This window comes from Crocodylus siamensis, chromosome 13 (genome assembly GCF_052110815.1).
Source record: "Crocodylus siamensis isolate JL-2025a chromosome 13, ASM5211081v1, whole genome shotgun sequence".
NCBI classification, from domain to species: domain Eukaryota; kingdom Metazoa; phylum Chordata; order Crocodylia; family Crocodylidae; genus Crocodylus; species Crocodylus siamensis.
In genome coordinates this window covers 18,854,654-18,870,920 of record NC_143407.1, presented here as the reverse complement: position 1 = coordinate 18,870,920, position 16,267 = coordinate 18,854,654, and the positions used below count along the sequence as shown (strand labels likewise).

The 16,267-nt window shown below is 51.8% G+C and overlaps 1 protein-coding gene across 1 annotated transcript in view; it reads right to left on the bottom strand.

The window, feature by feature from the left end:
• Nucleotides 1-16,267, bottom strand: part of TMEM132E (transmembrane protein 132E) — a 235,166-nt gene that overhangs the window by 58,468 nt on the left and 160,431 nt on the right. Inside the window, exon 2 of the mRNA XM_090025698.1 lies at nt 3,550-4,456. Coding sequence (XP_089881824.1) covers nt 3,550-4,456 — 907 coding nt within the window. The remainder of the gene's footprint in view (nt 1-3,549; nt 4,457-16,267) is intronic.

Genomic DNA, 16,267 nt, shown 5'->3' with positions numbered 1-16,267 from the left:
GACAGCAGCCTCCTCAGTTATGTTTCCCTACATGCTGCAGCATGAGGGGACTCAAACCCGGAGCAGTGAGTGCCACAGTGGATGGGTAGGTGGGAAGCAACCCCTTGGTACCACGCATTAACCTGACAGCTCAGGGATAGGGGGTGGGTAGGGAGCATAATAGGGAGGAGTTCTGTGGTATGAAGGGTGCTTGTGACAATGTAAGCAGCCTGGGGATGGATCCATGGTGGTCAGACTCAGCCATATTAGACCAGGGACTATGCTTTGTGCATGGCCTGGGATTACGTTTCCACAGTCCACAACCTGCCAGTGCCCCATTACTTGCAGGCAACTTCCATGTGCCAGGGAGGGCTGCCTCCAGTGGGACAAGGAAAGTTCATTTCATGTTGCCCTTGCATGCTCTCATTGGGGGAAGAGACTAGACAGGAGGCCCTACCACATGGCTCTGCCTCTAACTTGCACCTCCCCTGCCTTCCCCATCCCAGAGCTCAGGTTTCAGCAGGTGCAAGTAATGGAGGCAGCAGAAGTCTACATAAGACTGATACTGGACCTGAGAACACTGTGTGGTCACCTTGGGCCTTACTTGGGGGAGCTACCTGGCAGTGTGCTGGTAATAAGTACCTGAGGTGGTGGCTAGCACATGAAGCTGTGCTCAATACTGTGAACCTCCCACTTGCCCATTCCCTCCACAGGTAATGCTGAAGGCTCCTGCCAGGCCTGATTGGCAGCCTCAAGCCCAGCTGTTACAGCTGCTGATGAGGCTGGGACAGGCAGGCACACTTCTTCCCCACTCCTGGAAACTGCATAGATATGAGCAGCAATGTTGTGATGCCACAAATCATGGGTGAAGCTCCTTCCTCCTAGCGCTCCTAATTATATTGCCGAGGACTAAATATAGGAACAGAGGCAAGACAGCCATGCAGACTGCCAGCCACAGATCACTCTGCACACTGAGCACCAGCCACAGTGTGCATGTCTGTGCAACTGAGACCCAGGCAAGGCACTGAGCTGTGCCAGCCGCACCACTACCCCAAGATCTGGCCAGCTCCAGACCCACATGTGCTTCTCTATAGACACATCTTGATGCACACCCAGCTACCCATTCATTGCTACATACCCCCATCCATCTATATACAGTATCTATTCATCATTGCATACACTATCTACCCACCACAACTTTAAAGCAACAGTTCCTGCTTTGAGAGGGGGAAAAGCATCCACTCTGGGGGCGAGGGGACTGCCCAGCTATGGAGGTGTGCGGTTGATGGCGGCTGGAGTGGGCTTTATCATCTCACTGCTGTATGACAAGGTCCTCCAGTGACATGGTAGAGTTAGCCCCAGAAGGGGAAACTGGTCATCTGTACTGAGTGCAAGGGACAGCACTGACCCCATAGCACTGAGGTGAGGTATCAGGGTCATAACTAGCCCCGTAGCCACCGCTGTCAAGCCTCTGCTCCCAACACCCTCCAGCTCAGAGACTTCTAGTGCTGGAGCACCCAGGTCAGTAATGCAAAGGGGATAGGAAGATTGTCAGCTATCAAGACCCCTCACTGCTCCCTGCAGCAGAATTAGTCCTAGGTTGGGGGGCTGGTGTCTGCACTGACTGCAAGAGACAGTGCCAGCACTGAGCCCCTTGCCATGCAGCAAAGCACCCTCTAGTGCCACATGCAGACACTGGAGTCCACCCTAACTCAAGTGGACAATGGCGTCCCAATAAAGTTTCTACTTACTCTCTACACTACATTTCTTCCCAGCACTGCCACTATGGCATGCAGATCAACTTGGCCTGGGAAGGAGTGGCCTGGGAAGGATAGCACTTCCTATTGCCCCCACCCCTCTCCTGCAGCATAGCCCCCTAGCATCCCACTGGGATAATGCCACCCAGAGAGGAGGTCCTTAATGAGATATCTCACCATTCCCTTCTGCAGCAGTTTCTCAGAGGTCTCCATAATGACCCAGCCATACTTTGCTTATGATATATGGTATAACAGCAGGGCTTTAGAAACAATTTTGCCCTGATTCCCAGTGCCCCAGTAGGCTCCATGTTGGACCAGGAGCAGCAAAATCAGTACCAGCCCAGCTCCTCCCCAGTGGAGAACTCTGGCAGCTTGATACTGCCTTAACTCTTCTGCCCCAGACCAGCCCCTGTAGTCATCCTTTACAAAGCTATCCCCTTGGACTTGGCGGTAACATTCCTCCCGTAAGTGACATGTAAAGTCTACCCCTTTATTAACTGGGTGAGTAAAGAGCAGCTCGTGCTTATTAAAATCATAACCAGAGTTGGGTATTTATTTATGCAATTTATGTGTGAATGCTAATGGGCTGGGATGCATCAGGATCTCTTATGTGCAAATGTCCTTACCTGATGCTCTGTTCTGTGTACTGTTATGGCAGTGATATCTTCAAACACTGGACTCCTACACAGCAACCCACCAGCAGTTACCCTGGTTGCTCTCTGCTCTGTGCTGTGGCCAGTAACTAGCACACCTGGCTCTGGGGTGAAGTGAGTGACAGGGGGCTGTGGACCAGGAGAGAGGATCATTGAGCCATTGCCCCAGGGTTCCCAGCCCATGAGTTGGCTTTGCCTTGGTGCTGGGGAGAGGGATGGAGCTGTCACTTCTCCACCTGGCATCCACAGTCCCCATCCAGAGTCTTGTGCTGCTGGCACCCCCCTCCTACACCCCCCATCCCCCCTTCCTCATGGCACCACACATCTACCTCTCTCCATTACAGCCACCATCAAGCTGGAAGGGAAGCACTGTGATTAAGGCACAGGGCTGGGACTCAGGAGGTTTTTGTTCTGTTCCTTCCCACACTCACCCCTGACCATGGGCATGAAAACTGAGGGCTAGACAGAGCAGCAGGCAATACTGGAGAAGCTGAGCACAGAGACACTTGGCTCCTGGTGCCTGGTGCACCTCTTATCTCAGAAAAATGGCCCCATCCTCATCTAGTTTCTATGGTGACCCACCAAGGTAAGGGTGGACCCCAAGATGCCCCACCCCCCATCCCCCAGACTGAAATGTGGGGGGAGAGGTTATGCAGGGTGCTCGCTATGCAAGAGGAGCAAGCAGCAGTGGGAGTGAGTAGGGTGGGGGAGGGCAAAGCATGTTTCAGCACAACTATTTGGGGTCTTCATGTGTCAGGGACCGTTCAAAATTTTCCACAAGAGAAGGAAAAAGGCTCATTTTCCAATTAAACTGAGAAAGTTCCTCTGGAATCCTCTGCATGTGCAGTCTGTTCAGACTAGCTGGGACATGCTTCAAGACTGTGCCTTGCTCCTAGTGCAGAAAGTTAAATGCTACCAAACAGCAGTGACTTCCTTCCTTGAGGCACTACATCCTCATCTCCCTTAAACTGCCTTTGAACCCAGCCAGTAAGAAGGATTGCTTTCCTAGCCAGTGAAGTGCAGCCACCTCTGGGGTGAGGCTTGGCTGCAAATGCAAAGCAACCCATGGTGAAAGTCAAGAGACAGCACCCAACTGTTTCCAGAGCCCTGCCCCAACCCCAGAGGAGTCCAGGTGCCCCAAGCAGGGCAGAGAACTGTACCTGAGTGTAAAGTGCTCGACGGTTGAGTTGGACATCAGGTAGAGGAAGATGCTGAGTACTTCGCCTGGCTTGAGGGGCTTGTCTGGGAGCCGGATGAACACGTTGCTGTCCAGCCGGTGTTCCTGCATCAGCTGGGTGGGTGGTGGCTGGACAAGGCTGATGCTGCCAATGCGCAGCAAGGGATGCTGAGTAGGGCCTTCGGTCCTGGCTGCAGCACTGCCCCGGCGCAAGGAGGCCTCACCTGCACACTCCCCAGCACTGTCAGGAGTGTGCAGTGTGTAATAGAGTTCGGCCTGCTGGCTCTCACTGTTCAAGTCCAGGCCCTCCATAGCCTTCCTCCTGCCCAAAGGCATAGCAGAGGGGCCAAACCATGCATGGGGCAGCTCAGCCTGGACAAGGCAAGTGGCCAAGGTGCCCCGCAGGCGGCAAGAGCTCTTGATCTCACGGGAGTCCCGGAAAGCATGGAGCCGGACACAGGGCAGCCGGTCAGTCACGTCAAAGTCATCCCAGTCCCGTCCAGCTACATAGAAGAGGACCTGGACCACAGGCTGGCTGGCCAGCACCCGGGGCTGGATGATGTAGGCCCGCACCTTCCAGTTGACAGTGAGGCGGTCAGGGATCTCCAGGGTGCTGGAAGGCTGGAGCTGCTCCTTGGGCAGGACCAGGCCTGTGCTGAAGGGCCCCAGGGAAACGTTGAGGACAGGCAGCTCCTTGGTCTGGAAGACAACGAAGGGCTCGGCACGCTGCAGGGGGGTGCTGACGTTCCCACTCGGCTTGGCCCGTGCCTCCTTCAGGAAGAAGGCCAGACGGGTATTGGAGAGGCGGTAGCTCACGGGCAGCGTTATGGCCACCCAAGGTGGGGAGGGTTCCAAGGGCTCTGAGCTGGGCACCATAATCTTAGCCTGGGCTGGAAACAGAAAAGAAAAAGGGAGAGATAAGGGGTGGGGGAATAGGAGGGAGTCCTCAGGGCATTCCCACAGCCCTGGGTCTCATCTCCTAGCACTCTGGCCCTGCCCAGGACTTTTGTTGCCATTTTAAAGGGGAGTGGGAACTGAGGCATGGAACAGTAACTGGACTGACACACAGCTGCCCAGTAACTGAGGTGACAGCAGACCCCCAATCTCCTAGCTCCCAGTTCAGTGCTCATACCGCTGGATGCAATAGAAACAGCAATGCTCTGAGGTGAGGGGAGATTCAGGCCCTTTGTGCAGGGAGGATTAGTCTTGCAGGACTCTCCCTTGGCTTCAGGAGGTCTCTGCATTTGTATCCCCCATGCAGAAAGCACCACTGAGTCAGTACTTTCTGCTAGGTATCCCAGCATGGATATGGTCATCAGGGACCTGTGTGTCATGGGAGGCGCCTACATGGGATGCAAGAGTCCAGGCAGAGGGCGCTGTTAGTGTAGGGATGTGTGCAAAGGTCCCCAGTTTCTGTGAGTATAAATCAGCACAACTAAAACCTGTTCCAGATCTGGCCCACAGGAGACTGTGCAGAGTTCACACTACACCCACTGAGGCACAGGAACATGGGCCAACAGTACATGGCTTGGGGACTTCAGAAGAGGCACCAAGGCAAAACAACTGCATTTAAGGAGCAAGGGAATGCAATGCCTCCCTTTATATTTCTCCCTGCATCCAGAGCTCTGCCCTGCATGTAAAGCTTGTCCAACCCCGTGCAGCCCCTCAGCCATCTATAGGGTCCCTGCATACATTGTATGCACCCCTAGATTCCACACAGCACCTGTAAGATGCTGGTGACTAATCTGAGCGAAGCACGTGGACCATGCATCTTGCCAAGGGGCAAGGGCCAGGAAACATCTTCCCAAGTTGCTGCTCACTGGCAGGGAGGAAGGTAGGGAAAAGGGCCCATGCTCACTTTATTCTGAGACAGATAAAACTCCTCAGCTTTGTGTCAGTGCTCCCTCACATCACTGAGGATACATGGGTGCCCCAGTTTCTGTGAGTATAAATCAACACAGCTGATACCTGCTTTAGAGCTGGCCCATGAGCTAACATTGAGTCATTTGGAAATAAGCTGAGACCAAAATGACTTGAGGAAACAACAGGAAAATGTGAAGGGGCCTAGAACCAGCTCTTCTAAATACCCTGATTCCAGCAGTCTTGTTTCAAGTATCTCAGACATTGCCAAAGAAACCACCTGCAGGTCTAGGTGGAGCATGGTAGCATGAGGAATCAGACCACAGAGAGCACTGTGTCTCTGCAGCACCAGTGCAAAGGGCTGCCTGAGGCTCTTGGGTGCCACTACAGGCCAAATTATAGCAAGGCTCTCTACATTTAGCAGCAAGAAGGACTGACGTTCAGCAGCAGGGTTTGTGCATGCAGCTACCTCTTGCAGGCTGGGGACATGCAGAGAGCCTTCCTTAGATTACAACAGGTTGCAATGAAGGGGATATGCATGCTCAGCCCAGCAGCCCCTGGAGTGCTAGCTGGGTGCCCAATCAAACACACTGCATGACAGGCTTTCCATTATTGGGTTGCCATGCTGATGACTGGGAGCTGAAGCATGGGAGATGTTAGGGAGCAGCTAGAAGGTTTTTGGGGAGCAGGGTAGGGGGAGGTTTGGAGGTCTGTAGAGCAAAGCTATGAGTGAGGCTGTATAAGCCCAAATTGCCAGTAGTAAACTAGTAAACAGAGTTGCTGTTTCCACTGCCAGACCTATTGCTACTAACATGCCTGCATCCTTGAACCTGCAACCTCACCTAGTGCAAATCAGCAGTGCTTCCCTGACACCCTGCTGACTCTCGCCCCTTAGCTGGCCTCATAAGCTAAGACACGTGTCTTTAGAGCCTGGGCGGGGGCACAGCCAGGGTCACCAGACAGGCAGGCGAGCTTCTGAGGCAGAGGGGCAAAGACAAGGTAAACAGGCCCTCACCAGCTTGTCAGGAGAAGCAAAAGAGGCTTGTTACTGAATGCACAGGAGAACGGAGCCAGCCGTGGCCTGCTGCTGCTGAACACCTTCCCTCCCAGATCCCAGGGTTACCTCCTACGTCCCTTTGGAATCAATGGGTATTAGGTACTTAAATAGGATTGAGACAGGAAAATATCTTTGGGGACCCTGTATCTGGTCTCCAACCTGGTAGTTAAAGACCTGGTGTGGTGTGACTGGGGAGTGAAGATAATCTTCTTAATATTGCTGCCTGTTGACTGAGAAGTCAGGGGAAGGAAGGGCTAGGGAAATCATGCGAGTCAAATCTTGCTTCTAGTACTACTACCGTAGCATGTAGCTGGGATCAATGCCCAGCCTGACAGACACAAAGGATGACACATCCCCTCCTGCACTTACCTTCCCCTGGAATAGACACACAATGCCACAGGTGCCTGCCCTGGGCAGGTGTTGCTGAGGAGCCCTAAATGGAGCCAGCCCCAGGCAGCCAAGGAAAGGAACCCACAGACATCCAGGGGAAGATCTGCTTAGGAGCCCAGCACACAGAGGGCCAGTGGGCCCCACAGTCTGGCTCTGACTGTGGGTGCTGGGCCCCAGGGACTCTAGCCCCTGTCCTGGGTGCTGAGCCCTGAGTAATGTAGTGGATGCCCAGCTCTAGTGCATCTGGACCTCAAAAGTAAATGAGAGGATGACCGGGAAGCAGCACTGAAGGGACACTTCATCAGCTGGAACCAAGCCATCAGACTGGCCAGCTCTCTCCTGCCAGAGCAGCTGGGTGAGCTGGGGAGAGGAACCAAGGCTGTACCACTAGAGAGCTTTTTTTTCCAGGGTCTCGTGAACTCCTCCTTGCAACTGCCCTCCCAAGTGGTGGGTGCTGCAGAGCTAAGAGGGGCAGGGCTGTCAGCAGGGAGTCTTGTCTCACTGTCTGTCCCTGGCAGTCCCCAGCCATCCAGTAATATTCACTACCAGGCAGATCCCTTGGCCAAATCCAGCCCCAGGACTGGCCCTGGGGGCAGCACAGTGTGTGCCAGACCTTCCGGGTGAACGTCATCCTGAGGCACAATTGCAGCATTACCATTAGCCAGAAGGTCAGGCAATGATTTTATCTCCTTGGCCTGCAACAACTCCCAACCACACTGCATGTTTCCCCGTTGTTACTAACCCACGCTACCCTGTGTCTGCTGACCTGCTGACTCACCAGCCCTCACCACACTCCTCCTGCCATCAGGCACTCCAGCTTTCCCTCTCAGGCCAGGTAGCCCCAGCACAGGCAGGCTCTCACATGGCACCGTGCTATATCCCCAGTGGGTACAAAGAATCCCAGCTTGGTTGACTTGGAAGGAATGATGCCAGTTTATCTCAGCAGGGTATCTGGCCCCGCTGATTCCCATAGAGGTGTTATGCTTTCCACCACATGGAGCCCAGTGGAGTGACCCTGTGAAGAACAGAGCAAGAGTCTGTGCTACATGGCAGGTACCCAGAATCTTCTTCCACAACCCTGGTATCAGCTGGCTTGCCTACCCATTCCCCCCAGCTGACAGCCTTGGCTTTCAGCATGCGCAGAGCCCATTGTTGGTCTCACTTTCACTCCCATCAGTGCCTCTGATCCCTGTGTGCCCTGGGCTATGCTGGCACTACTCAGGCAGCTTGGAGGGATATGATTAAATTCAAAAGCAGCAGGTTTGTTCTTGCTGCAGTCAGAAGGACGCAATAACCAAAGGAGCTGAAATATGCTGAAGCCAGATGTAAGCCAGTTAGAGCAGTGGGGATAAGATGCCTGCTCTGCATCAGCTTGATTTGGAAGGGACCTCCTAGTCCATCAGCTCCAGTCCAGTCCCCTGCATTTGCTCAAGGAATCCCCAAATCAGTGCCCAGCCCTGCACTTGCAGCGGGGTTATAAAGGGTATTGGGATGGGGCTAGGAATTTATCTGGCTCCTGGTGTTAGAGCAGCAGTTCGGCTAAATTGGTTTGCTAAAACCCTCAGCAAGTGACTGCCTACTCTACTATCGCACCACATAATGAGACCTGTACTTCCCCACCATTGGCCCTGGAAAAGGGCCAACATGGTTCCCATTTTCAAAAAAAGGGAGGAAGGGGGATCCAGGAAACTATAGGCCCGTTAGTCTTACCTCAATCCTGGGTAAGCTTTTTTAGAGACTTATCTTGGCACATGTCCACAAGGGGCCAGCAGCGGAGATCATGCTTAGGGGCAACCAACACAGGTTCATTAGAGGCAGGTCCTGTCAGACCACCCTGGTGGCCTTCTATGACCAGGTGACAAAATCCTTAGACGCAGGGGTAGCAGTGGATGTAGTCTTTCTGGACTTTAGGAAGGCCTTCAACACTGTTTCTCACCCCATTCCATTAAAAAACTAGGGAACTGTGGCATAGAGACCTACGCAGTCAAATGGGTCACTAAATGGCTGGAGGGCCGCACCCAGAGAGTGGTGGTGGACGAATCTTATTTGACCTGGAGGGATGTGGGCAGTGGAGTCCCCCAGGGCTCGGTCCTCGGGCCCACACTGTTCAACTTCTTCATCAGCGACTTGGACAAGGGGGTAAAAAACACCCTGTTCAAATGCACAGACGACACTAAGATGTGGGGGGATGTGGCCATGCGAGAAGGGTGCAATAGGCTGCAATCAGACTTAGACAGGTTACAGGGGTGGGCAGATGAGAAGAGGATGGGTTTCAACACTGACAAGTGCAAGGTGATGCACCTGGGGAGGAAGAACCAGCACCATACCTACAGGCTGAGGAACTCCCTTCTTGTCAGTGCAGAGGCAGAAAAGGATCTTGGAGTCATTACTGATGCCAAGATGGACATGGGCCGGCAGTGTGGGGAGGCAGTTAGGAAGGCCAGCCGCACCTTGTCATGCATCCACAGATGCATCTCGAGCAGGTCCAAGGAGGTGATCCTCCCCCTCTATGCAGCACTGGTCAGGCCGCAGTTGGAGTACTGTGTCCAGTTCTGGGCACAGCACTTCAAGAGGGATGTCGACAGCATGGAGAGGGTCCAGAGGAGGGCCACTCGCATGATCAGGGGACAGCAGGGCAGGCCCTATGAGGAGAGGCTAAGGGATCTGAACCTGTTCAGCCTTTGCAAGAGAAGGCTGAGGGGGGATCTAGTGGCCATTTACAAACTGGTCAGAGGGGACCAGCAGGCATTGGGGGAGTCCCTGTTCCCCCGAGCACTACCAGGAATGACAAGAAATACCGATCACAAGCTGGCAGAGGGTAAATTCAGATTAGACATCAGGAGGCGCTACTTCACTGTCAGGGCGGCTAGGATCCGGAACCAACTTCCAAGCACAGTGGCGCTGGCCCTGGGAGTCTTTAAGAGGAGGCTGGATGAACTCCTTGCCGGGGTCGTTTGACCCCAGTACTTTTTCCTGCCATGGCAGGGGGTCGGACTTGATGATCTGCTCAGGTCCCTTCCAACCCTACTAACTATGAAACTATGAAACCATTGCTGTCAGCATCCATCTTGTTGCCTCAACCACTACTACAATACATCCATCTCTGGGGAGTGATGTTGCAGCTGTTTCCAAGCCTGACAGTTCAGGGCAGGGAGGGAAGTCAGCTAATTGGAATGGGGCTTCCAGTGACACTCCAGCGTCTGCAAAGAGCAGCAGCAGTGATTCAGTAGCTAATGTAGTAGGGGTCTCATGTTTGGATCCTATTTGAATCCCGATGCTTGATGACACACTAGCACCAGCCTTGATCAGCTTCCCTCCTCCTGGCTCCAATGCTCTTTGGCAATACTGATGGCTAGTTCTCAGCCCACCTGGCACATCAGGCACCCCGGGGCAAAGCAGCTTCCCCCGAGGTCACTGCCGAGAGGGGTCCATCACAGATCTGGGGGTTCTATCTTCAGATAAGGATGAAGGACCAAGGAAGAGCCCAGAGGGCCCAGTTCTTTCCCAAGCAGTAGGACAGCTGTAAGGACAGCTCTGCTTTCTCCCTTCCCTACTGTGTAGCCCCATGCCCTACTTGTTTGGGTGCCTGGTGCAGGATCCTTATTCAGAAGCTGGGCAGGAAGCAGCACTGGCTTCTCCCCATTTCCACAAGGCGTTTTCTGAGCCCCAGCTGTGAATCCAGAGCTATACCCACTAATACATGCATTTTCCTTGGGTGAGGAGGGGCTTGAACCCAGCTCGCCCTCTTCCCAAGACAGTATATTAAGCACTGGCCCACTGGAGAAAATCTGGCCACAGCCAGGCACCGTGCCGACTGGCAGTAGCTGTGAGTTCTGTCCATGTGTAACAGTGCTCTGAGCACAACTACTAAATTGGGCTCCTTAGGGGATTTCGATGCAGCCTCACTTTGCTTCTGGAAATAAATAGGGCCTTAGGCAGGAGCTGGTAAAACTAAGAAAGTTCTGGGAAGTCCCAGAATCAGGACTGCAGGAATCTGGGAACCTTCAGGCCAAAGGTTTAGTAGGTTTAGGCACACCCTGCATTAAGCCATCTCTAAGCAGGGTTTTGTGAATCACAATTTCAGACTTAGGCACCTACAGTCCAACAAGTCTCCAAGAACAAATAAAAAATACCCTCCAGCATTTATAATGGTAAAAAATCTCATGATTTTTAAGCCAATCTTGTGATTTTTGGTGATTTTTAATCTGCTCAGAGCAGCCCTTCCTACATGTATGATCTGATTAACATTTCAGGTGAGAATATGCCTCCCTCGTACATATAAGCCACAGGACAAACAAAATCAACTCCCCTCTTTACTGCCCCCTCCCTTGGTTTCCACTCTGCCATGCCCATCTCCCCAGGCTTTCTGTATGAAGGAAGTGTGCCATGGCTCCTCTGAGCCAATGGTGGGTATAAGGGAGCTGAGGTTGGCTGTGCTTCTGGAGCTGCCATCCACAGCCACAGTTCCATGAATATGGATGATGGCTTGTGGAGTCAACATTGCAAATTAAAAACATGGCTGGGAAAATCTGGGAAAGAATCTGCAACCCTTCTGCTGAGCATGTCTAATGAGGTTCCAACAGTGAGCACAGCCACTGCACTCAATATATGCGTCTGCAGTAAACCAATGTTGACTGAGAGCTTGGAGAACAGTGTTGAGTCTGGAGAAACCAGAACTGTCCTCTGGGTGGGACTTGGCTAGTCCCAATTCAGAGCTGATTTGATGAGCCAGGCATGTGTAGGCAGCAGCCAGGAACACTGGGGCTGTGAACTGGTTACCCCAGAGTAGTCTTAATGTGTTCCACAGAAAAAGTGCAGTGGATCCCTATTGCACAGTGCGTGGTCTGCAAGGAATGCTGTTTTCTGATCCAACATTACTTCAGACAAAGCCAGAAGTCAATTTACACTGGAAGAAGTTACAGTGAATCCAACGTGTGTCCAAAACCATTGGCAACTTCATTCTGAGTTGGCTTGTTGCTCAATGCAAATTGACCTATTCACCACAAGACACTGTAATACCAAGCTCTCTGTAAGCAGGTGAAGGATCAGGGTATGAGAAAGACCAGAGGGTCCAAGTCAGTTCAGAAAGGTGCAGAGCTGCTGGGTAATGGTAATTAAGAAAATATGTAATACTTCATAAAGGAAACAGCACATCTGGGAGGAGCAGTTAACACAGCAAGGAGTACGGGGAGAATGCAGTAAATGTGTGCTGGGGCAGGTAAGCTGGTGGCCTTATGGGGAAGGGTACAAAGATACCTGGGAACGGTGAAGCATGCAGGGAAAATTGTGCTGCATCTAGTCCCTTAAACTACTACATACAGGGCATGTCTACACATGCATTAATGCACCATGATTACTTCGCATTAAGTTTAGTACCTGTAATAACAGGTACTAAACTAAATGAGCAGTAACTGATGCTACTATAGCACCAGCGCACGCCTTTTAAGTGAAGCTAATGCACAGTAGACTAATTCTACTACACATTAGCACAACAGCACTGCTTTTGCCATGATGCACCAATGCGCAGTAGAATCAGTCTACCACACATTTAGCGTCTTGTGTAGACGCGCCCACAGAATGCTATCTTGTATAGATGTCAGACAGAAATAGGATGCAGAGCATGGTAAGAACTCTGAGGAACTCAAAGCATAAACCCCTCAAATAACTGAGATCCCATGACAGTAAGGGCAAAACTGCTGTGCACAGATACATTACGGAGGATATTGGTACAGTCCGCTTCCAGCAGAACGGCCAAAATGGAAGATTAACACTTTATAGTCACAGATCCTAATGAAACTAAATGCCAATATGTTCAAACACAGAAGGAAGTTCCGCCCATAGCAGACATATGGATAGACAGATGGATGGATAGATGCGTGTTCATTTTTTAAGGGATGTGTGACTTACATTTACTATAAAATTACACCAAAATCCTGCTTAGATTGAGACAACCAGCTCCAAACTGCCCATCTACCCTATTCCAATCCTGCCTTGTCTACCACCAAAGCTGCATTGTTGGCTCATGTCTATGTCTGCTAATAGGGCTGTGCGAAACAGCTATGTTTCGATTCCATTTCAGATTTGGCCGTTTCAGAGGGACAGTAATTCGTTTCAGTGTTTCAGATCACTGTTCTGTTTCGATTTGGCTGAATCTGTTTCAGTGTTTCAACGCTGTTTCGGCCATTGGTTATAACGGAGAATCACTAAAATGCTTATAACATTGTCATTTTTTGCCTGATTTGGATGAAAATTGCAAAGATGGTCCCCTTCTGAGGCCATGAAGCCTGCCAGGTTTCAAGGAGCTAGGTGCAGGGGTTTCTGGGAAACTGTACCTTGAGCTTCTGACAGCAAAACTTGTGTCAGAAGTTGTGTATGTGTGTGTGTGTAGGCAGAGTGGGATGAAGCCAGTAGGGATGGTAACCTGTAACAGGGGGCCTTCTCAGTCCCAGTTAGATCTCTGCTCACCTACCTGTGTCTGGGCCAGCTGCCCACCCCTCTTTTCCTGCCACACCTTGATGGAAAACTGATCCAGATGTTTCCCAGGCAGGAGGCTGCCCATTTAGGTGTCTGGGGAGAGGGAACCACCATTATAGGTATAGGTTAGGGGCTGCCCCTCTCAGCAGCACAGAGGCAGAGAGGGATCTTGGAGTCAGGATTCACTCCAGGATGAATATGAGTCGCCAATGCGACGAAGCAATAGGCAGAGCCAACCGCACCCTGTCATACATCAACAGGGGCATCACTAACAGGTCCAGAGAGGTCTTCCTCCCCATCTATGCGGCGCTGGTCAGGCTGCAGCTGGAGTACTGTGTCCAGTTCTGGGCGCCGCACTCCAAGAAGGACGTGGAGAACCTGGGGAGGGTCCAGAGGAGGCCACTCATATGGTTGAGGGCCTCAGTTGCCAGCCTTATGAGAGGCTGAGGGACCTGAATCTCTTCAGTCTCTGCAAGAAGAGACTGAGGGGGATTTTGTGGCTGTCTACAACCTTATCAGGGGCCAGCAGCAGGGACTCGGGGAAAGTCTGTTCACCAGGGCCCACCCTTGGAGTCACCAGGAACAATGGCCACAAGCTGAGGGAGGATAGGTTTAGGTTAGATATTAGGAAGAACTACTTCATGGTAAGGGTGGCCAGAGCCTGGAATAGGCTTCCCAGAGAGGTGGTGCTCTCACCTTCCCTGGAGATCTTCAAGAGGAGACTGGATAGGCTGGGGTCTTATGACTGGATAGACTGGGGTCTTATGACCCCTGCCACCCCCAGTGCTCCTTCCTGCCCATGGCAGGGGGGCGGACTAGATGATCTGTCTAGGTCCCTTCCCACTCATTGATTCTAGGATTCTATGATACATTCCACAGCACCGTACCTCTCCTACACTATGGCCCATGCCTCACAGATTGCATCCTTCACCCACTCCAGCCGTGGTTCCCTCTCTGGGACCTTTGGCTCCCCCTTAGGCCTTGGCCCTGTATTCAGGCCAATCAGAATCCCAAGCCTCTTGCTATGGGCATTCCTTGCGGTGGGCCCCTGGCCCTTTGACCCCACCTTTGGGTTCTGGCCCCAGCATGGACCAGTCAAGGGTACCTCTGATATTTTTCATTAAACCAACTGAATACTTAGAGAAATATATCTTAGCAAGCTTTTGGGTTTAAAAACCCTTGTCAGGCTGAGGAAGCATCTGTAGTTGGTGTGCATGTGCTCTTCCTGGATGGAATGAATGATAAAGAAACCAACGGCTGGTTTGCATGCAAGAAACCCAGTCAGTAATTGAGGAGTCATGGGGTGAGGGACAGGCTTGGAGCGGAGGAAAGAGAGGGATGTAGCAGGTAAAAGTGGAGAGGTACCTGGGGAGTCAGATGTAGGGCAAGTTATAGTGTGTCATAAATCCAATATCTATATTGAGTCCGAGTTTTTGTACCCAAGTGGTTGATGAAGTGAAGTTCATAGGTTCATCAGTGAAAAGTGGTTTGTAAATTCAACCAAGCAACAACCTTGCTAACCTCATCACCAGAAGAAAATTTCCTACAGCCCCAAAAACACCGAATGGATCCAGACCATGTCATGACAAGAAATGCAAAACCTGCCAACAATCAGTACCCCGACAATTACTACAACTAACAAAACGTTCACCACTCCTAGATCTTATAGCTGCACCTCCAGAAATGTTATGTATCTCATCCAGTACACCTAATGCCCTAATGGAAAATACACAGGAGACACCAAGCAACAACTGCGCACCAGAATGAATGCACACCGGAAATCTGTTACAGACAAGAATACCCAACTACCTGCAAGGGAACATTTCTCATAAGAAAGCCACTCTATCTTCAGTCTTTCAGACCTGATCCTCAAAGGGAATTTACAAACCACTTTTCATAGACAAGCCTATGAACTTCACTTTGTCAGCCTCCTAGATACAGAAACTCATGGACTCAATGTAGACCTTGGATTTATGACACCATAACCTGCCTGACATCTGACTCCCCAGGTATCTCTCCACTCTTACCTGCTATATCCTGCCCCCCTTGCCCCCAAACCTGCCCCTCACTCCCTGACACCTCAATTTACATTTTCACTGACTGGCTTTCTTGCCTGCATTGCATGCCAGCCTCTGGCTTCTGTGGAAATGCATACGCATCCCCGCGGTGCCTGTGGAGATGTATGAGCATCCCCGTGGTGCTGAAGTGTTTCACCTCCTTGCCCTGGCTGGTCTTGCATCAGCAGTGTAGGCAGACAGCATATGTGGGATCATCTGCCACCTCAAAATGATCCCACACTACACTATTCCCTCACTTCTGGGGTGCAGGTGCAAATCCTGCCTTATCCCCCTCCTCAGCAAGCAGAGGCAAAACAACAGGGGAAGCTGAGCCACTTGCCCCCACAACCTCCTCCGCAGTGCCTTCCGGAGAAGGAGACCTGGCTCTAGAGAACTTTGAGAGGTGTGGAGCACAAACTCAGATTCCCCCTCCTTCCCCAGAACTTGTCTGGCTATGGCACTTAGCTCCGCTGCTTCCAGATTCAGCTCCTCCTCTGGCACTGGAATGCTCAGGCTGGGAACGAAATGGGGGTGGAGGAGACTGTCATGCTGGTGGTGTTGGAGGTTATTATTATTGCTGGTGCTAGTGGAGGTGGGGCAGGTGCAGACACTGCACCCATGTTCTTGCTCCCACTAGCAGCTAAGCTGCTAGGGAAGAGGGTGCATTTATGTTTGAGGGGATGGGGACTTGCAGCTCTCCCTCTGACCCCCCTGGCCAAAACACCGGGAACCTGCCTTTCCAGCACGCTTCATGTTTGGTGTGCTGGAAAATGTGTGTCTGTGTATGCATGTGTGTTGTGCTTTCCTGCACAGTGACAAGACACTGTCAGGGAAACCACAGCTTTCTTTTTGCTTGGGGTGAA